Source organism: Canis lupus, chromosome 1, assembly GCF_003254725.2.
Source record: "Canis lupus dingo isolate Sandy chromosome 1, ASM325472v2, whole genome shotgun sequence".
Lineage (NCBI taxonomy): Eukaryota > Metazoa > Chordata > Mammalia > Carnivora > Canidae > Canis > Canis lupus.
In genome coordinates, this window is record NC_064243.1 from 36,925,201 (window position 1) to 36,952,892 (window position 27,692).

At 35.7% G+C, this 27,692-nt stretch overlaps 1 protein-coding gene across 11 annotated transcripts in view; it reads right to left on the reverse strand.

Moving 5' to 3' along the window:
• The window catches only part of EPM2A (EPM2A glucan phosphatase, laforin), a 291,921-nt gene that overhangs the window by 251,884 nt on the left and 12,345 nt on the right, over nt 1-27,692 (reverse strand). For 2 of the 11 annotated variants that reach the window (XM_035701099.2, XM_035701101.2), the window contains exon 3: nt 5,960-6,002. The exons of the other annotated variants lie outside the window; for them this stretch is intronic. In XM_035701099.2, the coding sequence (XP_035556992.1) occupies nt 5,960-6,002 (43 nt within the window). The remainder of the gene's footprint in view (nt 1-5,959; nt 6,003-27,692) is intronic. 11 annotated transcript variants of the gene reach the window in all.

A 27,692-nucleotide genomic window follows, 5' to 3' on the forward strand; every position in this document is an offset into this window, starting at 1 on the left:
TATGGGTCAAAAGGAAGTCTCAAAGTTATTAAAAATATATTGGAATGAGTGAAAATCAAAATAATGTATATCAAAATATTGGGGCACAGCTAAAGCAATGCCGTAAGGGAAATTAAATTAATAGTACTAAATGCATACAGTAAAAATAGGAAAAGTTTCAAGTCTATTATCTAAGCCCCACTTCAAGAAATTAAAAGAAGAGCCAAATAAATCCAAGGCAAACAGAAAGAAAGAAAGAATAGAGAATGGAAATCAATGAAATTAAAAGCAGAAAAACATCAGAGAAACTCAATGAAACAAATAGCTTATTTGTTGAAAAGATCACTAAAACTGGCAAATCTCTAACAAGACTGGCAAAGAAAAGTGAGAAAAGGCACAAATTATTAAAGGAAGGAAGAAAAAGAGAGAAAGAAAGAAGGGACATCACTAAAGACCTTCCAGGTATCAAAAGTATAAGAGAAACTATTAAAAAAAAACACACACACATAATTTAACAACTTAGATGAAATGAACCATCCCCAGGGCACCTGGGTGACTCAGTCAGTTAAGTGTCTGCCTTTGGCTTAGGTCATGGTCTCAGGATCCTGAGATCAAGCTCCATGCATCTTGGACTCTTTGCTCAGTGGGGAGTCTGCTTCTTCCTCTCCTTATGCCTCCCACTCCCCAGCCCCCACTCATGCTCTCAAATAAATAAAATCTTAAAAAATAAATATACAAATAAATAAACCATCTTCAAACCACAAATTACCGAAACTCATTTCATATGAAATACATAATTTGAATATCCCTATAACTCTTAAGGATATTGGACACGTAATTTTAAAACCCCCAAAAGAGAACTCTCAAAGCGCATGTAGTTTCAATGAACAATTCTACCAAATGTTTAAAGAAGAATCAATACCAATTCTATACAATCTCTTCAACATAGGGCATTGATATAAAGATAAATGAAATAAAGAAAGAAAACTGTACTTATTTACAGATGACATGATTGTCTATGAAGAAAATCACAAGGATTCAATAATAATTTTTAAAAATCTCCTAGAATAAGAGTTTAGCAAAGCCACAAGTTAAAGATAAGCATGCAAAATAAATTGTATTTCCATATACTAACAATGAACATTTGGCCATTAATATTAAATAAAATACCATCCATTTAGACATAACTCTTAGAAAAACATGTACACAACTTGTATGCTTAAAACAACAAAATGTGGTAAAAAGAAATCAAAGATCTAATAAATGGTGAGACATACCATGTTAATGGATTGGATGACTCAACCTCTACATCTTATACAAAAATTAATTAAAAATGGATTGTAGACTTAAATATAAAAGGTGGAACTTAAAACTTTTAGAAAAGCAAATAGGAAAAAAAATTAGTATTCAGTTAGAAGACTTCACACTAAAAGCACAATTCAAAAAAAATGTATAAATTTGATTGCATCAAAATTATAAACTTTTGTTCTGCAACAGACTTTGTTAGGAGAAATACATGTTATAGATTAGAATAAAATACTGCAAATCATATATGCCCCAACAAAGAACTAGCATCCAGAATATTAACTCTCGAAATTTAACAGTAAGTAAATCAAAAATCCAGTTAGCATTGGGAAAAAGATAAGAAGTGACATTTCACCAAAGAAGATATACAGATGGCAAATAAGTACTTGAAAAGATGTTCAATATTACTTGTCTTAAGGAAAATGCAAATTAAAGCCAAAATGAGGATCACTATACACCTATAATTTTTTTTTTATTTTTATAAAATAAAAAATAATAACACCACCAAATGCTGGATACAAGGCTGGGAGAAACTGGATAACTCATACACTGCTAATAGAATATAAAAGAGTACAATCACTCTGGAAAAATGTTTAGCGATTTCTTTAAAACATTAAACTTGGAAGAACTATACAACCCAACTCTACTCCTGGCCTTTATCTCAGAGAAACCAAACTTTTATCCACACAAAAACCTGTAGAAGAATCTTACAGTAGTTTTATTCATTAAATAACCTAGAAACAACCCAGATGTCCTTTAGTATGTGAATGTTTTCACAAATTATAATACATCAACACCATGATTTAGCCATAAAAATGACTGACCTATTGATGTGTGCAACACCCTAGGTGAATCTCCAATGAATTATGCTAAGTGAAAAAATGACAATCTCAAAAAATTACATACTGTAAGATTCCATGTATATAACATTCTTGAAATGAAAACATTTATAGAGATAGAGAACAGATTAGTAGTTGCCTAGGGTTCTGGTGGAGGAGGAGAAGTGGGCGTGGCTATAAGAGTAACCTGGAGATCCTTGTAGTAATGAAAATGTTACCCTTGAGGGAAATAATAAAAGCAACACAGTATCTTTCCCTATTATTTCTAATAAATGCTTGTGAATATACAATTACCTCAAAATAAAAAGTTTAATAAACATATAACTCTTGGGTGTTTTTGTTTTATTTTTTCCAGAAAGACTGGAACATTTTTAGGCTTCCAATTCATTTTCTGTTCCAGAAGACTGGCCTAAGAATACAATATATATAACACACTGTTTAATGCCACAGTGATGATTTATGACTAGAAGTTCAGTTAACTTTTCCAGCTCTCATCTACCCTTATAAAAGAGCCAGTTGGCTGTGCTGTACAAGGTTAAAGGAATAACTTTGTGGCAGGAGAATGAATGGGGGGGGAGAGTAGGTACGAGTAAATTATCTGTCCAGATTAGAGCTAGCCTTTGCCAGTTATTCATTAGCATTAATTTAAAATAAATAAACATACAAACAGCTCACTGAAGTAGGATAAACTGATCTCTTATTGGCAGAAAGGGTTGATTTAATTAACATTAAGCACCTACTTTAGCAAATTTGGCCATCATGTTATTTGTTCATCAAGGCAAAGTAGGTAAGTTAAAATAAAGTGAAGAAATGTGAAGAAAGAAGAGGCCTGCTCCCTGACACTCCAATAAAAACCAAAGAGTAAGAAACCAACACATGACTTCGAATAGTTGTATGAGTTTGAAAATTCAGCTTAAAGTAAGTTTACTTTTTACAAAGTTAGAAGTTTTGAAATTATATTGCATAAGCAAAATCGACTGGATAGTGTAGTCCACTTAAAATTAAAATTCTAATTATTATTCATGTTATTTAATTTTAATGTATCCTCCTTGTAGTTTAATTGCTTTGAAGGTTTGATTTCTAGCACATGAACATAAAATCTGAACCTGACACATTAATCTCTAGCTAGTAATTCACCCAAATCAAATCTCTCTCATGCCCCAGCTGTTACTACCTCAGAAGCTATTGGTGCATAAAGTTGTACAAACAAGGTATAATCATTACCGACTCTTTGGCATTTTGATATTCGGTTCTAATGGCAAATGCAAAACAAAATAAAACACAAAGAAATATTTTTGTTCAACCAAATGCCTCTTGAGAGTAGACTGTTCCAATTGTTCAGTTTGATGAATTGCAATATGCAATGGTAGAAATAGCTGAGTTTGGGGCTAGTAATGGGAGACAGCTGAACTACTTTATAGACTAGGGGACTCAGATGAAATCAAGGAAAGAGAGGATGGGGGAAAAGGATGTGAAGATTAAGAAGGAAAGGTAAGATGGAGAAAGAGGAAAGAGAAGACTTAGCTGGTAAACTACATAAGGTGAAGCAGATAATCAGAACAAGCTGGTGATGAGAACACCAAAGAGCAGATAAAGGCATTTTGGGTATTTAATATGAAGCTGTCTGCCCTTCTGTAACATCCTCTCTTCTCCCTTTCTCCAACTCTCAATATAATCTATGACATTCACATCAATTTCTTGTGTGGAGAGAAGATAATCCAAGAATAAAAATTTATTTAAAAATTGGATTCCTGGGCAGCCCAGGTGGCTCATCAGTTTAGCGCCGCCTTCAGCCCAGAGTGTGATCCTGGAGACCCAGGATGGAGTCCCACGTTGGGCTCCCTGCATGGAGCCTGCTTCTCTCTCTGCCTGTATCTCTGCCCTCTCTCTCTCTCTCTCTCTCTCTCTCAATCTGTCTCTCATGAATAAATGAATAAAATCTTTAAAAAACAAAACTGGATTCCTTGCCTACATTGACTTGATGTAGAATAGGGTAGCCTAAGCAGTGCCACAAGAAGGCACATCTGCTAAGCAGAGTGGAAGCAGGAAACCAAAGTCAAGGACGACCATGAGGATGTAAGCCTTCGTTGCTTACACAGGCAAATTAGAGAGGTTCCAAACTCCCAAATCTTTAGGAATAGGGACTGATTACATTTATATAGTAAAATAAATATCTATACTCAGAACCTGCACATGCATAACAGAATGAAGTGTTAAGAAATAAAACAATGAGCTCTAATAAGAAAATGATAAATAATACAACTTCAATAGAATATTTTTAAATATTTTTATCTTATTTCATTAAAGAAATGCACAAATATTAAATGAAAAATGTAAGTAGACAACACTTCCTGCTAATGGCAAAAACAATGTTATCTGACAAATGAAGACTAGGAAATCAATGACTACCTGGGGATATGAAGAAAATTCGATACTAACTCAGGCAAAAGGGGACAAAGCCCCATTCCTGTATTGTATTCCACTAAAATAATAGGAGGTTTACATAGTTAAAGCTGAAATAACTCCTAAGAAAAATCCAACACAAAACAATCCAATAAATTCAGGAAGAGCTCTGAGGGTTTTGATTAAAAATAATAATGAGTACAAACACAAGTAAGTGGCCCACTTAGCAATGATAAAAACAGGAATTAGAGATAACAACACTTTGCTATGAAAGATATGAAAATATTATTTGTTAAGGAGGCTAGAGTCTAGAGAACCAAGAAAGACAATATCAAATGTGACACGGTGATTATGGTAATAAATCAAACACCTAGCTCAGGTGTGTGTGTGTGTGTGTGTGCACGCATGCAAGTGTGTATGCACGCATGTGCATGCATGCATGCACTTGTGTATACATGTGTGTCTGTGTGATTGTCTTTCAAAGCACAAGACTGATGATTAATGATGCTTGCAATTTTTATGGCAAATGACAAGTTGAAATGTGGGATACATAAATATCATCCTCTCAGTACATAGGGACATAGAAACTTACCTAACCCTTTTAGTCAAAAATGAGTCATTCAGCCTAAGACAATTACTTGATGAAACTCTAAGTCAGCAGGCTCATACCTTTGTCCATAATAGGCCTTGACTCATTTTTTTCTCATTAATAATCAGACTTAAGACCATTGATACATGCTTCAAACTCTATGGGATAATCCACAAAAGTCCTTGAGACAGCTGTCTGGTAGCCAGATATGATATGTTGGACCTCTCAAAGGTGAGCTTGCGGTGTGCAAAAAAGAGGAACAGCAGGAGTGATTAATAAAGCTTAACCTTGGACCCACTCTCTGCCAAGCCTCCACAGGGAATCTTTTAAGTAAATTCCTAGAAAAACCTTGATCAGTTCCAGCTAAGAATTTTAAGAAAAAAATTAACACCTGCCCAACCATACAAAGCAGAAAACATTAGAAGGGGAAATTTAAATGATTACAGAAAGATATGGGTGAAAAGGGAGGCTTACATCAAGCTAGGTTGAAAAAATATATGAGGGGGGGAAAAGAACTTCTAGAAAAAGAAAAATTCAATAGTTCTTTTCTTAAAAGATTTATCAATATGTAATATCTCATTGTTATGAACTAAATTATGTTCTCCCCAAAATTTATACATTGAAGCTCTAAACCCCAAGGTGGACTGTATCTAGATATAGGGCCTTCAGAGAAGTAATTAAAGTTAAATGAAATCATAAGGGTGAGGCCCTAACCCAATAGGACTAATGTCTTCACAAAAAAGGGAGGGGACACCAGAGATGTCTCTCTATGCAGGCCTAAAGGAAAGACCACATGAAAACACAGTGAGAAGGCAGCCATCAGCAAGCCAGAAGGGGTGCTCACCAGATTTGACAGCTCTCTGATCTGGGACTCCCAACTTCCAGAACTGTGAGAAAATTAATTTTTGTTATTTGTCATCAGTCTTTAATACTTTGCTATAGCAGCCTAAGCAGACTAATGCACTCATATATACATGAAATATTCTAGAGTTTAATCCAGTTCATATCCAAGTATTATTGAGAGCTTATATATCCAGTCCTGCAGTAAAGTGAGGTTGACAAATGAAACTGAAAATATGATTCCCACAATGAATAAACCCTGTTCATTAGACAAAGATTACACAAAGCAATTAGTGAATGAAACAAAGCTACCTTAAGTTATGAAAATAATTGTAAAACCACATGATAAAGTACTAACACATAAATAGAATATTCAAGAATGGCAAATAGGTTTCCTTTCTGATGCCACTTTCAACGTATGGTGACTGGAATGTTATGTTGAAATGTATTGTAAGGAGCAACTGGCTCACTAGGAAAGAAGCCTATGATAGTTTCCCAAAGTGTACATGGATGTAGATGGCTGAAAAATGGGGATGGTTGGACCGGTATGAGCCAGAATTACCAAGAAAGGATTTGTGATGGAGGGGATGACCCTCAAGTTGTGACTGACACCAGGGTATGTTCTGGATACATAGCAGAGGGCACAGCAATGTATGAATGAGTATGATTCAAAGCAGAAAATAGATAATAGCAACAAATCTGTTTATCCCAGTGAGTAAAGTGATGACCTAATAGAGTCTAGGTGGGTTCATATTACTTACCAAATTCTAAAGCAAGCACTGTAAAACAACTGACTTGGAAAAGCAGAGAATAGAGATACCACTTCTCTAGCTATTATTTAAGAAGTCTGATTTTTTTTTAACGTGGAAGATTCACATTAATTAGTGATTCATGATGATACACACATTTCAAAATGGAAAGCATCTCAAGGATTGAAGCTTTTCTTGAAAAGTATCCCAAACAATGGCATAACCGGAACTTACACTTCGATTTAAAATTAAATACAGTAACAGAGCTCTCCTTATATAATTTTAAAGGAAAATCTGAACCTTAGATAGCTCTTATTAGGCTTGACTCAAAGCACCAAGACTAAAATATTAATAATTCACTTAATGTGGTGATAGTCAAGAGCAAAGCCAAAGATTTGACCATCTGATTTGAAGCGATCAAATCTTTTGGTAGCTAATTATGCCATGACTCAAGAGCTTAAACAAGAAGATAGGCATATTAAAATGCTCCATCTCTGGATAATTGGATATATTTCCTGGATACTGCATTTACTTTCTATGTCACATGCAGAGATGTTTATTCATGTGTTTAATAAATTTTTGTTTATTGCGCTAATAATGTTTAATGTTGATTTTCCCCACTGTCATTTAAACCATTTTTATGGTAGTGTCTAGACTTTCGTTGTTTTTAAATTGGTAGGTCAATTTTTCTCTCCATAGCACTCTTAGAATTGACTAGAAATTTCACTGTGTTTCATCATCTGAACACAAATCCAAGTCACACTCTAAAAATAGATAAAGCATCTATATAGTATTAGACTCACTATAGATAGAAAATCCTTCCAACCAGTTTTCACTAGTTCATTTTTCATACCTTTATGCCCACTACAAAAGCTCCCATGTCACCTATCTTTGCGTACTTTAAGCCAAACAATGCCGAGTCAGAAGGTGATAACCTTCCCTAGCAGCCATATTTCAAGAGTGTGAACGTTTAGATGCAAAGAACACAAAATAATCCTATTCATCCCGGGAACTCGGAAGAACATTGAGGATTATTTTACATTTAACCTCATGCTAACCAGAGAGACACACATTTCAGCAGTTTCATAGTAAGTAAATGTTTAGGTACAATATCTCTCTTCAATTAAGATTTTCTAGAATGTGAGACAAAGGGTTTAATAAAACATTCCCTTGAACTGATCTAGTTCTGAAGTGAAAACCATCTCTAATGTCTTTATGCTTTGGTTTCTTTCACAGCACAAATATTTTCTGATACTATAGAGTTGATGCAAACATAATGCAGGCACTACTCTAGTTACTTGAAAGAAACTAGAAATGCACAACTAACTGAAATACAGGCTAGAGTGGTCAAATATAATTTTTAAAGACTAAATTGTTTCTGAAATGGATAAGCCATATTGTTTTCAACCCTTTTAATGAGACATTACAGGCTGTAATGAGGGTTGATCAGAGAGATGGTCTTAAACATTACCATAACCATAAACCACATCCTTATAAGAAACAGCTGAAGAAGGATTTTGCTGGTCTTAGGACTTTGATGCAAGCAACACAAAATCTGACCAACAGTGACTTGAGTGAATACAGGTCTATCTCTCACATAACAAGAGGAGCCCAGAACTGATGTAACACTAAGTGCTTTCTAAATGTCTGCTTTGCCATCCTTCACATAGTGACCTTGTTGTCATACTTGTCGGCTCATGTTCAAAGGTTGACCCCTAGGCATCATGTCTGGACACTCCACTTCCTAGCCATGAGAAAGGGCAGAGTCTCTGTTCCTCTTCATGAGAAAAGTGAAAGCTTTCCTAGGAGCCTAACTTGAAAGACTTCTTACATCTCATTAACCAGAACTAGGTACCACAGCTATCCTTAGACCAACTGCTAGCTCGGGGGAATAAGAGCACCACACAGATTAAAGTAATAACGATCCATCCCAGTGCTATGAAAGTAAATCAAGATTCTGTTAGACAAGAAAAGTGGGGGTCGGGGTAGGGAAAAATGCTAATTAGGCCACTGAGAGTAATTGTGATGAGTCTAAGCATGTCATCTTTCTCTAGCAAACCATTTTAGAGGAAAAACAACATTTCTTAAGGTATCAATGTCTTTACCTAATTTCATTCAAAAGTACCCAATGCATGTATTGGGTAAACTGTAAAGTATCTTTAAATAAATCAAAAGTAAAACTAAAATCATTTTTTAAAGTTTATTTTAGTGAGGAAGAGAGAGAGAGAGAGAGTGTGTGTGTGTGTGTGTGTGTGTGTGCGCGCACACATGAGTCGGGTGCAGGGGGCAGAGGAAAAGGGAGAGAATCTCAAGTGGACTCCCCTGCTGAGCACAGAGCCCAGCATAGGCTCAGCCTCTTGGCCCTGAGATCATGACCAGAGCAGAAGCCAAGAGTCGGATGCTTAACCGACTGAGCCACCCAGGTGCCCCAAAACTAAAACCATTTTAGTGTACTTTATGTTGAAAAACTGAAACTTCCCAAAAGACAGTTGAAAAGAGAACAGATTATTTGTATAGTTCCTGATATGTTTGGTTTGTAGAACCTCTTTACTGTAACAGAAAATGTCCTTCCATTTCTAGCCATAAAACTCCCCATGCCTCTGCTTCCAGTTTTCCTGTTGGCTGCCTGGCCATCATCTCTTATAACTTTATCTTTCCCCTGACTAGCCCTGTCCTCACCAAATACACCCTCCTTCAATATTTATTCTTCAGAGCACTACAATTTGACATCTGCCCTCAACAAGTCACTGAAAAAAACTTGAAATGAAGTTATCCCCTGTCAGATTCATTTTTCATCTTTCTTTACCTGCCTACAGCATATAAAGATAGTGACCACTCTCTGTTAAATCTTTCCTCTACTGGCTCCATAATACTTCTCTTCTAGAAGGCAGTATAGTAGAGCAATTAAATGCAGGGGCTCATGATCCAGACTGGGACTCCATTCCAAGCCACACTATTTACTGTCTGTAAACAGTAATGAGAAATTCACGTAAGCAATATCTGCCTCCGTGGTCTCATTTGCGAAAAAGGAATCCTAGTACTATCTACCTCACAGGGTTGTTGTAAGGGAATTCTATTAGATAATCCATATGAAGGATTTAACAGATGACCTACCACAGCTCGTGTTCAATAAGAACTCTTAACTGCCATTTTCCCCTCTTACATCTCTTCCAGTCTTTCTTGTCTTTTTGCAAACTGTACACTAACAAAACAGGTATATTCCAAAATGAGCTCAAATTGTTTTAAAACAGCTTTGTTCAGACATGTATGTTTCAAGACAAGACTACAATAACAGTAACTCCACATGGGCTCATGTTCCAAAGACAAGGCCACTGATTTTTCTGGCAACTCACCGACTTTATAAATTCTGACCAATTTCTTCCCAAACAATGCCAGCTTCGTCTCCCTAAAATCAAAACTAATCAAAACTCCCAAATCTTTTCACTTTGAATTGTTATCAAGACAAATTTCTCTAGTTCTCTATTTTTATAAAATAACTTACTAACACAAATATAAGACTTGACTTCTATTTTCTTCTTTTTGGTTTATTCCTACTTTGGGGACTTCATATTTTGAATACTGCTTCTCTCAAGCGAAATAGCCACTATCTCTCCCAGTTATCTCTTATCAGGAAATTTGATAAGCATGCTTCCCAGGTTACCGATATAAAGATTTAGCAGGAAAAGATCTAGAATAAAGTAAAAAGTGGCTGTGTGTGTGTGTGTGGGTGTGTGTGTGTAAAAAGCCACTTGCACTCTCCCTTATGTTTTATTGGTTCATCAATCAGAGTACATTAGGCTCAGTTGTTCAACTGCATGAATCCACCTATCTCATCTATTAGTTAGCTGTCACTTTCTAATTTGTGGACCAAAACACTGGGAGATTTTTCTAAAATTCTTTACTCAAACCAAGATGTGCTGTTCTTCCATTTTTCCCCTCATATAAATGAGGACTATTATTTGATGAGGTAAGACTTCTAAAGCAATTTTAAAGCTACTTAAAAATATGTAATGATGGTGAACCATCAACGTTCTTTTTTACTTTCTGTGTGTCCTAAGTTCCTTTGAGAATAAATGCAAGGCTATGAATAATCTTCCTCAAAAAAATGCTTTCAATGCTCATGCACACAATGCATACAGCTTATCATATTATGTATACTAGAAAAAGGAATTGTGCTTTATAATTATGGCCATCAGAGAAAGAGATGAAATTTTCATTTACATATCAATTCAAATTTAGACAACCATTTTTTTAACTTTTTTTTTTTCTCTCCCTAAAAACAGCAAAGACTTACTTGGCACAAAATTAAAATTTGCTATCAAATATCACCATTTAAAAATGAATATTTCTCTATATCAAGTTTTATAAACAGCCTAATTTTTTCAAAGTAGCTGCTTTCTCTGGTACAGAATGAAATAATTTCGGACATTTAAAAATTTCATCAATGATCTCCTTACAAATGAAAACTAGCATCCTATTATGTTGCTAAAGAACTGTTATGTTTTCCATGCTACGGGACAAGACCATGCTAGTAGATCTTGCCCATCACTTACATTGCCCACCACTTACATTGAGGCCTCAATATCAACAGGAGTAAGCGAGGAATCACTTACCAAGCTTTATAAAGGTAATTGTCTTATTTAACCCATCTTGCAGTATTTATTCTCTAAGAAATTCTGGCATAAAGTTAACTGATATGGAACCATGATGAATGTTTCCAATAGACATCAAAGGAATTGGCATAACGACCTTATGATCTTATGATACAGAGGATAAAATAAGCATCCATGGTATTATCAATCAAAAATGTCTACCTGAGTTTATTGAAAAAAAAAATCATTTTTAAAGCATTCACCAAAAAAAGCCAACTGCAAGATTTTTGTAGGTGATTTTTAACTGGTTTTAATTACCTACATTAAAGTAATTTGCTTACATCTAAGCAAAATTAAGCTATCTTAACACTTCTTCCCAAATGAAGCAAAAGTTCTGGATAAACTGCTTGGAGTGACTGTCTTCACATTTATGTCATTAAATCTTTTTTAAATGAATGGTAACTGTCTTTTTCAGAATTGTTTTGGGAGATAGGGAATACAGAGGATGCGAAAGTGGAAAGATAAGGTTTGGGAGAGAATGAGATTGTGATTAAACTTTTTTCTTTAAGCTTATGCACCAACTATAGGATCATAGTAGAGTACAAGTGAAATACTGCCACCCAGTGGAATTACAACATCAATGAAATCCTCAAATTTGAAAAGATTGCAAGAATTTCCTATCAATTTTCAATTGGAATGATAATAATTTTATAATTAATAATTTTAATTATAATTAAAGCTTAATAATTTTCTAAGTACTTTCAAATCTTTTATTCCTCAAAAATAAAATCCAGTAGGACAGATAGCAGTTGTGTGAGTACATCTTTTTCAGAGGTTCTAGTCAATTAAATGACTTGACAGAGTCCTATGCATATTTAGGAGCAAAGCAGACACTGGAGCCCAAGGCTGCTGGTTCCTAGGTCACTGCTGTTTACACCATGTAGCCCCTCCTAAAGGGTCTTTGACTACTCTCATCTAATTACTGTATTTTAGAGAAGAGAAAACAGAGACTCAAAGATTATCAAGACTTCTCCAATCTTTTCAAGGGGTTTCAGAAACATAGCTTGATCCAGTACCCCACTGTCATGAAAATTCTTGGAAGGCTTGTATTTTTCCTTTAAAAATTCCTGTGAGGTTTGTGTTATGTTCTATATTATTTACATGTCTCCTTCGTGAAATAATGTGGTTTTTTTTTTTCCTCAAATGTCTTTTAGAAAAAATGTTGTTTGAAGACAATGGTGCATTTCTAACCTAGGCTACAAAGTCACTAGTCCAGAAATACAATGAAGATGGGAACACAGAGAGTATGAGTATACTAAGTTGAGACACCTGGAAAGTGCCTTGCTCAAGAGTTCATTCATTCATCAACCATTTAATGAAAATTTGCCAAATGCTAGCATTGTTTTAGATCATAGGACATGCTATGATAATAAATACCCAAGTTATCAGGTGGCATAGAAGAGCAAAAGTCTACTTCTTGCCCATGGTGGCATTCACTGTAGACTGGTTAAGTCAGGGCCATTCTTCACATTTTCATCATCTTCATGCTGGGATCATCAGACAGAGCAGTTACTATTTGGAACATCAATAGTAATCTCTTGGCTGAGAGAAAAGAGTGCACAAAGCAACACCATTTCCTCTTATGTTCTATTGGTCAAAATAAGCCATATGACAAAGATATTCTTCTTCAGCAGGCCAAAGAAGAATAATTCACCCACAGGGAAAGGATGTGGACACTGGTAAACAATAGCAGTATGTCATACCCCATGGGAAAGGTGGTTCTGGGTTACAAAAATAAGTAAAATCTCTTGGTATGTCCATTGAGAACTCAAGCATTTTTAAATAAATGGTTCAAAAAAGAGTTATCATAGAAGGCTGGAGGACTTAGGCTATGTAGGTATCAAACATGTGAGATACACATAAGTATGCATTAAACAAATACAAAGGTATTTAGAATGTTTATAATTTTGAATTATGGCTCTAAGTCTCAGTACTGATTTAGCATTTTGTCGATATAAACTCATGAAAGTTGCCTGTGTCCAGTGAAGGATACCACATCTGATCAGAAGCAACATGTCTGGATTGCTTAATGTACATATAAATAAAACTGAAGCTTCATCAGAGCCAAATGCATACAAATTATACCTTGGATCAACACATTAGAGTCATCCAACTTAAATCTATATAAAAATCACAACCATTGAATGGGGGCAATGGAGACAGCATGTGCACTAATCATATATGTGACCAAACCATGTGAGTTCACTAAACTGCGTGCTATTTTCATAGCTCAATATGACATACTCCAGCTGAAGGAGTGAATACTATTCCCTCCCTCTGCTAATGCTGGAAGGATAAGTCTCTGATCAGAAGCTCTAATGAAAGCCTTCACACAGAATCCAATCACCACTGATGGCCTCGGCAGCTGCCAGAGAAAAAGAAAAAGATCTTTCCTACAATGCCACTAATGGACCATGACAGACACCCATGGAGATTAAGATACTAATCCTCTGTATCCCTAATCCAAAGAAATAGGTATGTGCATGTGTGAGTGTTGTGCATCAATCAGAAGGTTTGGTTTCAATAAATCCAATAGCTTTATATTATATAATCATTTGTTGTATTTAAGAATTGTATAATAAATATAAATTATCTGAAGAAGCTACTTCTGATTGGCTTTCATATTATTCCACCAAAGCCAATGGAATAATGTAGCATGGTTCACTGCAGATCTAAGACTGGCACAGTTGTGACACAAATCCAAGAAAAGGGCATAGCACTATCAAAAAGTTCCATAAAATGTTGGGGGGAATAAGAGTCTGGGTGGCTGAAACATAGACTGTTTTCAGGGAGTGGCAGAAGTGCAGACATAAGTAGGTGACTGACAGATTGTTAGGAGCCTCAAAGTCATAATAAGAAATTTAGATTTATCTTACAGGAAATAAGAAATCATCAAAGAATTTTTATTTGCACATGCGACACTGTCCAATCTGTATTCTAGAAAGATAATTCTGGCAAGAGCATGGAGGAAGTATTGAATAGAGAAAGGACACAAAGGAGTTAGATCATGCAAAAAGCCACTGAAACGCCAAAGAACCAAAACGTAACAGAGGTAACAGAAAATAAAAAGAGATAGTTTGGAGGCAGAGTGGGGAGAGAACTAAAACATTTCAACTTATAGAATCTCTTACAATGATCTCCCAAACCAGCTGGTTATCAAAAGCACCTGGGGAAATTGTAAAATTCTTATTCCCTGGCCAATCCTAGAACAATTAAATCAAAATCTCTTAAGGATGTGGACTAGGAAATGCTTGGCATACCTCAAGGGTTCATCATGCAATCAGCTCAGCCTGAGAAGTTATGCTTCCACATACTTAAGTGACTGAGCTAGTGTCTTTAAATCAGGAACACAGGGGAAAAGAAAGCTTCGTGAAGGTTGACCAGTAGTTGAGGTTTGGATATATTGAGTTTATAGTACTTACAGGACATCCAGATGAAAAAGTCTTATAGACAATAGAATAATGGATCAGTCCAGAAGAGAGATTAGAGCTAGGGCTATATCATCACAAGTATGGAGACAGTCCTTCAAAGGAAGAATGTAGTTTAAGATAAGAGGTGATCTGAAGAAAGAAGCTCAAAGGGCACTTATATTTACTGGTGGTGCTCAGAAAAATAGAACTTGGTAATAGTAGGCCAAGGAAGATAAATGTATTTAACAGACAATTCCATTAAATCACCATTAAACCATATTGCCTTACTTGTTTACAACAAAGTACTATACAAAACCAATTCATGCATTTCAAAGTAAAGACTTCAATGTTCAGCCCAAGTTAGGTGTGTCAGCTGCCTACCAGCGCGGTATAGCTGGTAGTATTTATCTGTATAGCCACCAGAAGTAGATTTTTAAAAAACATGGACTCTTACAACAACAACAACTGAAAGGCAAATAACCTAACTAAAGATGGTCAGAGATATAAATAGATATTTCTTCAAGAAGATACACTCACACATGATCTTCTGATTGACATATGGCCAATAAGCACATGAAAAGTTGTTCAAGGGGCAGCCCCAGTAGCGCAACGGTTTGGCGCCGCCTGCAGCCCAGGATATGATCCTGGAGACCCGGGATCCAGTCCCATGTCAGGCTACTTGCATGGAGCCTGCTTCTCCCTCTGCCTGTGTCTCTGCCTCTCTCTCTCTCTATGTGTGTTTCTCATGAATAAATAAATTTTAAAATCTAAAAAAAAAAAAAAAAGAAGAAAGAAAGAAAGAAAAGTTGTTCAATATTACCTATCGGTTACAGTCATTAGAGAAATGCAAATCAAGACCATAATGGAATGCCACTTCACACCCCCTAGGATGGTTAAAATTAAAAATACAGGCAATAACAAGTGTTGTGAAAGATATAGAGAAATTGAAACTCTCCCACAACGACAACGTTGGTGGAAATATAAAACGATACAGTCACTTTGAAAAAGTTTGGCAGTTCTTCAAAAGGTAAACCATGGAGTTACCATGACTCAGCAATTCCACTTCTGGATATATACCCAAAAGTAGTGAAAACAAACAAATAAATAAAGAAGTGAAAACATATGTCTACACAAAAGTTCACAGCAGCATCATTCAAAAAGTGAAAACAACCCCTATGTCCATCAACCGATGAGCGAATAAATTGAATGTGGTATATCTATACAACAAATTGTTACTTAGCAATAAAACTATGAATGAAGCTTGAAGCATGTATAGTCAGTTACAAGGAGCCATTTTGTATGGTTCCATTTATATGAAACATTCAGAATAGACAAATCCATAGACAGAAAGTACATTACTACATTAGCCAAAGGATGGGTGGAGGGAAAAATGGGGATCGATTAGTATAACACAGGGTTTCCTTTGGAGTGGTGAAAGAAAGAAGGCCCTACTCACCACCCCAGAAGCACTGCCCTTCTGTCTCCTGAAGTCCTCATTTCCACATTTCTTACCAGCTGCCCCTCCAGCGCTCTCCCTCAGCATTCCTTCACCAGAAACTCTACAACTCAGTCACCCACCACAGGACTCCCAGGAGACCTACCACAAAAAGCTTAAATACTAAATGCCTTTGAATCCCCAGACTCTGGCTTTTCCCTTGTCACTTCAATAAAACCATAATTCTCACTCATAGAAGGTAAAGTCAGAGCACCAATTTCCTCTTGGATTCACATCAGACAGATTTTTAAGAATACTTGTGTTGCTCTTATTTTCATAATTACAGAAGAAAAATAATGAGGGAAGATCCTGTTTTTCTTTAAATACCAAGTTTAAAATACTACCCCCTCCATAAAACTTTCCCAACCCCTCTTCCATTCCTGAATTATTACAGGGACAAATTTCCTCCACTACACTGTGCATAGATTTTCAGGTTTCTGTTATATTCCTTCCTTGATGATAAGCCTTTTATTTTCCTCAGCTAGAATATAAATCTCTTAAATTCAAGAGCTGTGAATTTTTCATCATTGTTTCCCAGCACTTATCACAATGCCAGGTGGATAACGGAACCTCAAAATTGTGTGTAAAATGGGTTGAATAAATGAACCCAACACCTATTCTGATTTATTAGGGTTTTTTATTTTCCTAAATGAGGAAAGGAAAGTTATAGACATCCTCTCTCAATGGCTAATACCAAAATAAGGTTTCAAACAATACTAAAATGTGACATTTAATGAAATTAATACATTTTTATTTTCATAGTATTTTTTCACCTTTGTAATAGCAGAGTACCTAAAAGAGTTCCCTTTTTTAAGTTTGATTTGGATTATGTCTCTCTATATTCCTCACACCTAATTATATTGATTCACTAATGAATTCTAAGTGCATCTCTCTGAAAAATAACAAAACCTCATTTAATCATAATCAAAAAGTATCATCAAGTAAAAACTGCAGATTCAAATTTCTAAACAGATTAGTAAGTGAAGACTGAAGCCTTTGCAGAAATATATATACAGCTCAAGGGTAAAGTGCTTTTCTAATAAAAAATTTTATGGGATACTCCTTCATTGCAAATAAATGTGAAGTATCACTAAAAAAATGATAAACATAAATAAGCCAATGACAAAACCTTGTCAGTATTTTTAATACAAAATAATTATGACATCCATTTACAAAGAATGTTCACATGTATTAGCTCAACACTTCCTCATAATTATTCTGAACTAGTAAATGTTAAAGCAACACTTTAAACCAACGTATTTTTGTACTCAATACTCAGAATTTGTCCAACCTCAGAATTCAATAGATATTAAGAATATTTCTGAACCTAAGATTGTGGGAAAAAAAACCAGTGTAACCCCAAATACAGTTTTCTGTGTATGGGAGTTCAAAATTTCTCCAGCTCAGGAATTGTTCTGGGTAATGGTTGTCATGCTCATCAAATAGATAGATTTTTAGTGATTTCAATCAAATGAAGAAGGTAATAAATTGGTAATTTATGACAAAAGACATGAATTTAAATATTATATTAACTTTTACAAAGGTACAAATAGTTCATAAAATCTACAAATATAACATCCAGAAATTTTAGCAATCATAGGTGAAATGATTAAATTTGTCTTTGCTCGTGGACATAATATAGAGCCTTTTACGACTAAACTGAAAAGGAAATGATTTCATCATAACCATTCCTCTAATCCTCTATGGTTTAATTAACTAAAATTCAGGATAAAGCTCTATGTTATGTTAATGTGACATTATGATTTAACATTTAAAAACACGAAGGTCATAGGACTGAAACTGTCAAGCTTCTCACTCAGCATATACTGGCTATAATACAGCTCTGAGCTAGCTGGACACAGCCCAGGATCCCACCATCGGAGCAGAAAACAGAAAATTTTCCAGATAACAATATTCAAGTTGAGGATGATCTTGGAATAATAGAACATTTTAATGAGCTTTCCTGTCCAGAAGCACTGGCACCAGTGCCATTACAAAGACACAGAGCCATCTCTCACACCCAGTGGAAGCCCAGCTAGTCAGACCTGACCGGCCAGCTGAGCCCTTCTCTGGCACAGAAAGTTGAAATCTCCTTATACTTTTCTTGCCTCATTAAGCTATCCATCCATTCTCTGGTTTTCTACAAATCCAATTTGTAAACCTTTTCCTCATTTGACACTCACATCCCAAATACTCAGGAGCATTATCTTTACACAAAGAAACATTTAATGAAGCATAAAATTTCCAGTATATGCATTTATATCTCCAAATTAAACACCATAAAATATGTTATACTTGTTTAAACTAATGCTTTATCCAGCTGATTATGTTATCTCTATAGGAGCACCAAAGAACATTGTTAAGACTGTAGTTGTTTTACCACCTTTTGAAAAAAAAAATGTTCATAACTTTTTTCCCTCCCCACTGTGTGAGCATGCAACAATATTTTCTCCAACTTTCCCTAAAATTAGAACCTCATTCTGCTTCTAGGAGACATGAACAAATCCTCTAAAAGCAGCAAGCACTTTCATTTCTGCTCCCATTAACTCTCTGGTAAATGATGGAGGATCAGGTACTGGGGAGATGGAACAAGAAACTGCAGTAATATTTACTCCTGGATTATTTTCCTCCATCTGGTACAACTGGTTTTGATCCAAGAGGGGAAAAAATGCTTTTTATTTTGGTTTGAATATCCTCCTTGATGGTGTTAAAACTTTAGGTCATTCTGGCTGATGGAACATATTAAATGAATGCTCTGAAGAGAAAGGAGTAGGGAGGCAGGATGAGAGAATGTGAGGAGAAGGATCCTTTGGAGTAAAGAGAGTATCAATTCACTTCTCTATTTTGTCTCATTCTCTGTCAATTCCCTTCTCACTGATAATACAGAAAAATCCCAGATCTTTTTTTTTTAATATTTTATTTATTTATTCATGAGAGAGAGGCAGAGACACAGGCAGAGGGAGAAGCAGGCTCCCTGCGGGGAACCTGATGCGGAACTCGATCCCAGGACCCAGGGATCATGACCTGAGCCAAAGGCAGATGCTCAATATCTAAGTCCTGGATATCCCAGATCTCATGCAAACAGCATAAACTCCTCCTCATCTATGAAGTCCTAGAGTTAGAGTTCATGTATGGAATACTATAATTCACTTACCAAATTTCCATGCCCTGCCTAGTGCCAAATCATGTCACCTGCCCAAAGAAGGTGTTTCCCACAGCCTGTGTTTCCCACAGGCTAGCATTGTGTGTGGGCTTAGGTTATTTGCTAAGCCTCTCTGGGCCCCACTTTCTCCATTATCATATGATATCACCATACAACAATTGCCACTGACCTAGAAATAGTAAAATTTCATTTATCATAATTTTTAGTTAGAATTTTTCATACAACTGTAATAAAATATTACTAAAATAAATCTTTCTTGACCATGCCATATGTCACTCTTCAAAGTCATCTTTATACTTGTCATTCATATCTCATTCAGCTATTCTCGCATAACTCTCTGCCAGATCCTTCCACTTGTATTGCCTTTTGTACATGTCCAACTATCCTCCACTCAAACCCAGTCTTCACCAAGGTATATTACAGCTGGAGTAGAAAGTACAAGTAGTGGGACGTCTGGGTGGCTCAGCAGTTTGGCGCCTGCCTTTAGCCCAGGGCGTGATCCTGGAGACCTGGGATCGAGTCCCACGTTGGGCTCCCTTCATGGAGCCTGCTTCTCTCTCTGCCTATGTCTCTGCCTCTCTCTCTGTGTCTCTCATGAATAAATTTTAAAATCTCAAAAAAAAAAAAGTACAAGTAGAAATGGGTAAGGCAAATAATTATTGGGAGATTGCAGGATAGTCTAAAATATATTTGGCAAATACTTTGGGGTCAGTGTATGGATTAGTCCAATATTATATAAAACTGTTGCTGCTTCTATGAACATAAACTATCTTTAAGATCAATAAATTTCATCTTGAAAATGGAAAGACCAAGGAAATTCAGCTGCTATAAATTGTTGGCTATCTTAAAGTCACAGCTACTACTTTGTTACAGGCATTTTATAAACTAGTCCTCATAACAACCTTAGTGTGGTTACTAATTATCCCTTTTAGAAGACACTCTCAAAGAAAACAACCTAATTTTAACAAGAGACATATAGACTAGACTGTGTATGTATGTATGAATACATGTACATATATACACACACATATACATAAATATATTAGAAATAAACAACAAAATCAGGAATTCTTTTACAAAATTTTTAAAAATATGCTGGAAAAATACTTACCTGCAAATGTTTAAAAATCAGTCCAAGACTTCTCCTGCCTATAAAAGTAACAACTAAAAAAAAAAAAAGTGGCACAATATATAAAACACTTTTTAAATGTTGAACAAAAGGCAGCATATGAGTATAAGTTCTGACAGAAGAAAAAGAAACAAGGTGAACAATATGAATGTCATGAATTTCTACCTGTAGAGAATTTCTGAACCATGATACAGGGATGGGATTCCAAATAGAACTCAATAGTCTCAGTGATTGAGGAACTAGAAATCCAAATTTAGGTTGATTAGAATTTGTAAGGCCAAATTCCAGAAATGAGAAAGCCATGAAAGGAAAGACTTCCATAAATCTACATAAAGATATCTTAGATTCTTTGGCTTCGTGCCAATCTGTGGATACATAATATGAAATTTGATAGAGCCATACAAAGAACAAATGGCAAGCCACAGAAAAAAAACAAATAGAATACATTTCTGAATACTGAATGCCAAACAACTTGCAGAGCTCACACAAAACCAGGAAACATTTGCATTTCCATCAGAGTGAGGAAATCTTATTTAATACACTGAGGCATTCAAAAGAGAACATAGGAGGTCCACTGCCTAGTAGTAGGGCTAAATTAGCCCTACACTAAAAACTATTACAGATTTGCCTTTTGAACCTTCAAGATAATCTTCAAAAGTAACAAACTAATCCTCAAATAACTACCAGAAAAGAAATTCCAAACTCTAAAATAATGAAAAGCTAAATGTCCAGCATCCAAACATCAATAGATATGAAAGTGAATCTTTCTTATATATCAGCAATAAACTACTGAAATTTAAAATTAAAAAGTTTTTAAATATGCCACTTAAAATAGCACACATACCCCCCAAAATGTAAAAATCTAACAAAACATGTACAGATCTGTATGTGGAGAACTATAAAATACTAATGAAAGAAATCAAAGAAGACCTAATTAAATGGAGATGTATTCCAGGTTCATAAACTGAAAAACTTGATATTGTTAAGATGTCAATTTTTCTGAACTTGATAGATTCAATACAATCCCAATCAAATCACAGCAAGCTATTTCATAATATCAACAAATTGATTCTAAAATGTAAATGAAAAGGCAAAACACCAAAAAGAGACAACACTATACTGAAGAAAACAAAGATGGAAGATTCATACTACTAATATTTCAAGTTAACACAAAGCTATAGTAATCAACACAGTGTGACATGAGTGAAAGAATGGGCACAGATCAGTGCAAATATCGTCAAATGAATTTTAATAAAGGCACATGAAAAAAAGGAAGGAAAGAATTTTCAACAAATGGTGCTGGAACATTGGATGAGCATATGAAAAAAAGAACTTAGACACATAAATAAATAAAAGTTAACACAAAATGTAACATGCAAGAGTATAAAAAGCTTCTAGAAGATAGCACAGGAGAAAATCTAGATGACCTTGGATTTAGAAATGAGTTTTTTCAAAACAAAAAGCATAATCCACAAAAGAAAAAAATGGTAAGTTGGACTGCATTAAAAGTTTTACATTGTAAATAACACTGTTAAGAGATGAAAGACAACTCATAGTGAGAAAATACTTGCAAATCACATATCTCTTTAGAAGTTCTACCCAAATATTCAAAGAACTCTTCAAAATCAAAGAACTCTTCAAAGCAAACAACCAAACTAAAAAGTGGAGAAAAAATCTGAGCAGACACCCAACTAAAAAAGATATTCGGATGGCAAATAAACATGTAAAAAGATGCTCAACATCATGTATTATTAGGGAACTGTAAATTTAAAAAATCAGATACCACTGCACGACTATAAGAATAGTTAAAACTCAAAAAAATGAACAAAATCAAGCACTGATGAGAATGTGTAGCAATAGGCACTCTCATTCCTTGCTGGTGGGAATGAAAAATGCTATGGCCATTCTGGAAGATGGTTTGGCAGTTTCTTTTCTTTTTTTTTTATAAGAAACAGACTTTTTTTTTAATTTTTATTTATTTATGATAGTCACACAGAGAGAGAGAGGCAGAGAGAGAAGCAGGCTCCATGCACTGGGAGCCCGATGTGGGATTCGATCCCGGGTCTCCAGGATCGCGCCCTGGGCCAAAGGCAGGCGCTAAACCGCTGCACCACCCAGGGATCCCGGTTTGGCAGTTTCTTACAAAGCTAAACACAATTTCATATGATCCAGTAAACCCATTCTTAGGTATTTACCGAACTGATTTGAAAACTTTAGGTTTACATAATAACTTGCACATCAATGTTTTATAGCAGCTTTATTCACAATTACCAACTGAAAAGAATTATGTGTGTTGTGGGGAGGAGAGTAATCTGCTGAGGTTACCGCTTTCCAGATAAAAGGGATACCCATGGTTGACTTTTCTACTCTTCTCTCTGCTCCCCATATTCCACTGAATGCAGATGTGATGACTAGAGTGGCAGCTGTTGTCTTGAGGAAAAAGCCAAGAAGATGCAATGATACCTCTCCTGACATCCATGAGCTGTGGAGTATTATTACCACCATCTATCTATGTACATTAAATAGCAGAAACGTTAAATTTGTTTAAGCAACTGTTTGTTGTGTTTTTCTGTTAACTTACAGCCCTCTGCATTCTAAACTGCCCCTGAAACAGTACACATTTTGTGGAGAGAAGTGTTTCTCCTCTGCTCCAAGAAGTGTTTGCTGTTGGACATGCTCATTGTGCTCCCACCTTCCTGGCAAGAATAATTAGTTCAAGGAAGGTAAACTCCAGGTTTTCCCCACACATTTTTCTAACTAGAGCTGTGAGGGAAGAATATATTTTCTTCTCTGGCTTTGAATATGTAAGCCTGGAGCTCCTTGTTGGGAAGTCTAGCTTGGTAAGAGTCCACATGAGGGAATGAAGTCAAGCATTTGCTTGACTGGAGTAAAGCAAACCCAAGGGGAAGAGAGACAGCTGGAGAGTGAGTGAGGAGAGAGAGGTTAAACTCTATGCTTCTTTTAGTTTGGTTATATGAGTTAATAATTTTTAGGCTGGTTCATACTCTGTTTCCATTACTTGTGATCAGAGTCTAGGTTAATATAACTAATGTAATTTTAAACTGTGAGATGAGGTATGAGGGAAAGAAGAGGCATTATGAGAAAGACTGAGGGAAGAGTTAGAAAAGACTTCTAAAAAACAGCAACAGGTGGGATGCCTGGGTGCTCAGTGGTTTAGCATCTGTCCTCAGACTCAGGTCATGGTCCTGGGATCCCAGGACAGAGTCCTTTATAGGGTTCCCCGTAGGGAGCCTGCTTCTCCCTCTGTCTATGTCTCTGCCTCGCTCTGTGTCTCTCATGAATAAATAAAAATAAAATAAAATAAAATAAAAAAACAGGTAAGAAGAGACCTAACAAATACACAAATGCCTGGAGAAGACTGTAAGGAAAGGTTTCCCACACACCTCCTTCCAGCCCACCCTATCCTCAACATGAATTCAGTATGCTCTAAACATAAGAGGGAAAGGTCTTTCTGGAAAGGGCCCCAGTGGGGTACAGGCTAGAGATCTAGGTGAAACAGATCTTGAGATATATGGACCCACCCAGTAGAGGTGAAAGTAAAAAAGAAGAGAAAGAAAAGGTAACTCCATTTAGGAATAAAATATGCTAAATATTTTTCCCCATAGTAAGATTTCATTTGCTTGTTTTTCTGGTTTTACTTTGCTAATGGTAAGCACCTAGAGCCTGCTGGCTCCCCAGCCTCATACCCTACGGAGGGAAACCTCTCTGCAAAATCTGCCAAATTACACAGTATCCCATGCATGTCCTCCCATTTAGAGGGGATTTGGGGTAAACATAAGCAACTGAAATAAGAAACTAGTCCAACTACCTATGCTAATCAATATATTCTTTATTCATAAAAATGAATGGTCATCCAAAGATTGTCCAATATTTGAGGGAAACCTATAGTATAAAAAAAACAAATGCCCATAAAGGAAAAAAAAGTTAATGCAAGACAGAATCAACTTTTAATGTCATTGGAAAGATTCAGACATTAATTGTATCCATACAGGAAAAACAAGCAACTCTGAAAAACAAACAAACAAACAAATCAAAGAACAACAGGAAAATGCAAAGACTAAAAATATGATTGCCAAAAATAAAAAAAAAAATCCAGTGTAATGACTAGGTAATGGAATAGCTAGTATTAAAAACCATACAGTGATCTGGGAAACACTGTCCAGAAAATGCATCCAAACACAAATCATGGAAAATATAAGACAAAACTTAAAAGATACTCACATGTATGCAGAAGGTACATTACTTGGCTAACAGACATTTCAGAGGAAAGAACAGAGAAAATAGGGGAGGAAATGAAATAATTAAAAATCTCTCTGAGTTGAAAGACACAATTCCTGAAATGGAAAGAGCCAGCCCATTGTCAAATGATATAAACAAAAGAGAACTCAGATACATCCTGGTAAACTAATTTAAGGAAAGATTGTAAAGCCTCAAAAGGGGAAGAAAAAAAACATTGCATATAAAGGAATGGGCTTAGTTTGACATCATAATTATACATTTCATTGGGTACTACAAGGTACTGAAGCAAAGCCTTCAAAGGGAAAATTAATTTGAGACTAGAATAGTCTACCAAATGTTCAGTCAAGTGTGAGGGCAAAATAAAGACATTTTCAGGCATTTAAGAGCCTGGATATTTTATCTCCCATTTACTGTTTCTTCAAAATTATTTTAGGATACAATCCAACAAAATGAGTGAGATATTTAAGAAAGAGGAAGACATGAAATCCAAAACAATGTAACTAACACAGGTATTCAATTAAAAAAAAAAAAAAAAGTCCCAGATAGCTGTTCTCTGAAAGCTATACATCAGTGAAAATGAGAACAAGAATCCCAATTTTTCAAGGCAAAAATTTCTCAAAAAATGAGAAATTTGCATTCATCAAATACCACAATCAAACTAGGAAATTTTGATGATCAATGTGTTGCTTCTGGTAAAATAAAAATAAAAGATAAAAAAAATTAAGGAGAATTTTTTTAAGAGATTTTATTTATTTATTCATGAGCAACACAGAGAGAGAGGCAGAGACACAGGCAGAGGGAGAAGCAGGCTCCATCCATGCAGGGAGCCCGATGTGGGACTCGATCCAAGGTCTCCAGGATCAAACCCTGGACTGCAGGTGGCACTAAACCGCTGAGCCACCCAGGCTGGCCTTAAGGAGAAATTTTTAAACAAGTTGTAGAAGAACATTACCAGCTAAATATGAAGTAAAACAAACCCTGGTATCATTTTAAGTAAAATCTGATCATGGTTTATGGTGAAGAGAAAAAGAATTTTTCCTCTTGGTAGCACAGGTTCCACATCACAGAATTACCTTTCCTTTTTTAGGAGTCTAATTGCACTAATTGGTTCTGCAATAATTATTTCCTAATTGTAACAGTAAATATAACGACGACTAACTCTTATTTAACACTTAATATAAGTCCCATTCTAATTCCTTTAGACTTATTAGCCAGCTTAGTTCTTTCAGCAACAGCACAGAAAGGTGAAGTAACCTGCCCAAGGTTATACATGGGTTGGTGACCTCAGGCATCCTGTTCCAGAATCCTTGCTCTAAACACTGACTAGGATGCTTCTCATGATGCTCTTTGTTAATTTACCATTCTTAGAATCAACCTGTCAATCTAAAACAAGAAAGGATAGCCACAATTATAAAACAAAATATAAGTTATATTAAACTTACCAATGTAGAGAAAGTAATTAGCCAAAGGAAGGACAGGGAGAAGAATGTGTAGGTAAGATATTTTTCCTTATCCTCTTAAATAGGACTTTCTACATAATTGAATCACTGTAACAGAATTTTCTATATAATAGCAAGTCAACAATTATATACATATATAGTTTTTATATAAAATAAAAACGGAAAAATCAGCAGGGACGAAGAGGTGGTGAACTTAATTTCCTCATATTTCACTGGAAGTATGATGGTTAAATTTATGCATAAATAGCTGCTGTCAATAGATATGTCTAATTTTAATTTTAAAATGTTATTTATAATTTATATAGTAACTCAGAAATCTAAGAACAGAAAAGTTAAACTTGATACATTAATAGCAAGATAGGCAAATTACTTAGAACTTTGGAAGGAATATCAGAAAAGCTAAAAATAGAAAAGGAGAGGTCTAGGGAAGGGGAAGTCCTTAACTTTTATTAAAATTATCAGATATTTTATTGTGAAAAATTATATAATATTATCAATAAAAGTAGTGTCCTGTAAAGAAGGGCATAAACTGGCGAGGATACCTTCCCTTTCTGGCATAGTAATACAAAATGACAATGAATGCCACCTGGCCCTAAAACCCAGTGGGACAAGGATAATATATAAATGCATTATAAAATACTCAGACTCTTGGGGCACCTGGGTGGCTCAGTGGTTGAGCATCTGCCTTCAGCTCAGGTGCTGATGGCAGAGTCATGGGATGGAGTTCGGCATCAGGCTTCCCACAGGGAGCCTGCTTCTCCCTCTGCTTATGTCTCTGTGTCTCTCATGAATAAGTCAGAAAGTCTTTAAAAAAACAAAACAAAACAAAACAAAACTCATGTTCTTTACTGATGGTTTCCACATCATTATGGATTAAATGGCCCATTTTTGTCATATAAACTTCTACAGAGACATTCATTTAATCAGCTTTAGACAACTACGGAGTCACACAATTCCAATCCTCTACTTTGCACACCACATTTAAAGAGCTAAGTTCACATATGGCAGACGCGAGCCTACACTGGTATAAACTTTTCAAGGTATAATTTGGCAGTCCTTATTGAAATGTAAAATAAGGCCATACTCTGACCTAACCTTTTTCTCTTCTCAGACTCTACCCTACAGCAACACTGCCAAATACTCAAAGGTAACTCTATACACGGACTTTCAATTAAGCTAATTATTGTTTTTAACAGGGAAACGAAAACCACTTAAAAGTGTACTTAGATGCACAATATTTTGTTGCCATTGCGCAGCCCGTGAGGCTCTAGCGGTTTTGCACCGCCTTCAGCCCAGGGCCTGATCCTGGGGACCCGGGATCGAGTCCCACGTCGGGCCCCTGCATGGGGCCTGCTTCTCCCTCTGCCCGTGTCTCTGCCTCCCTCTGTGTGTCACTCATGAATGAATAAATAAATAATA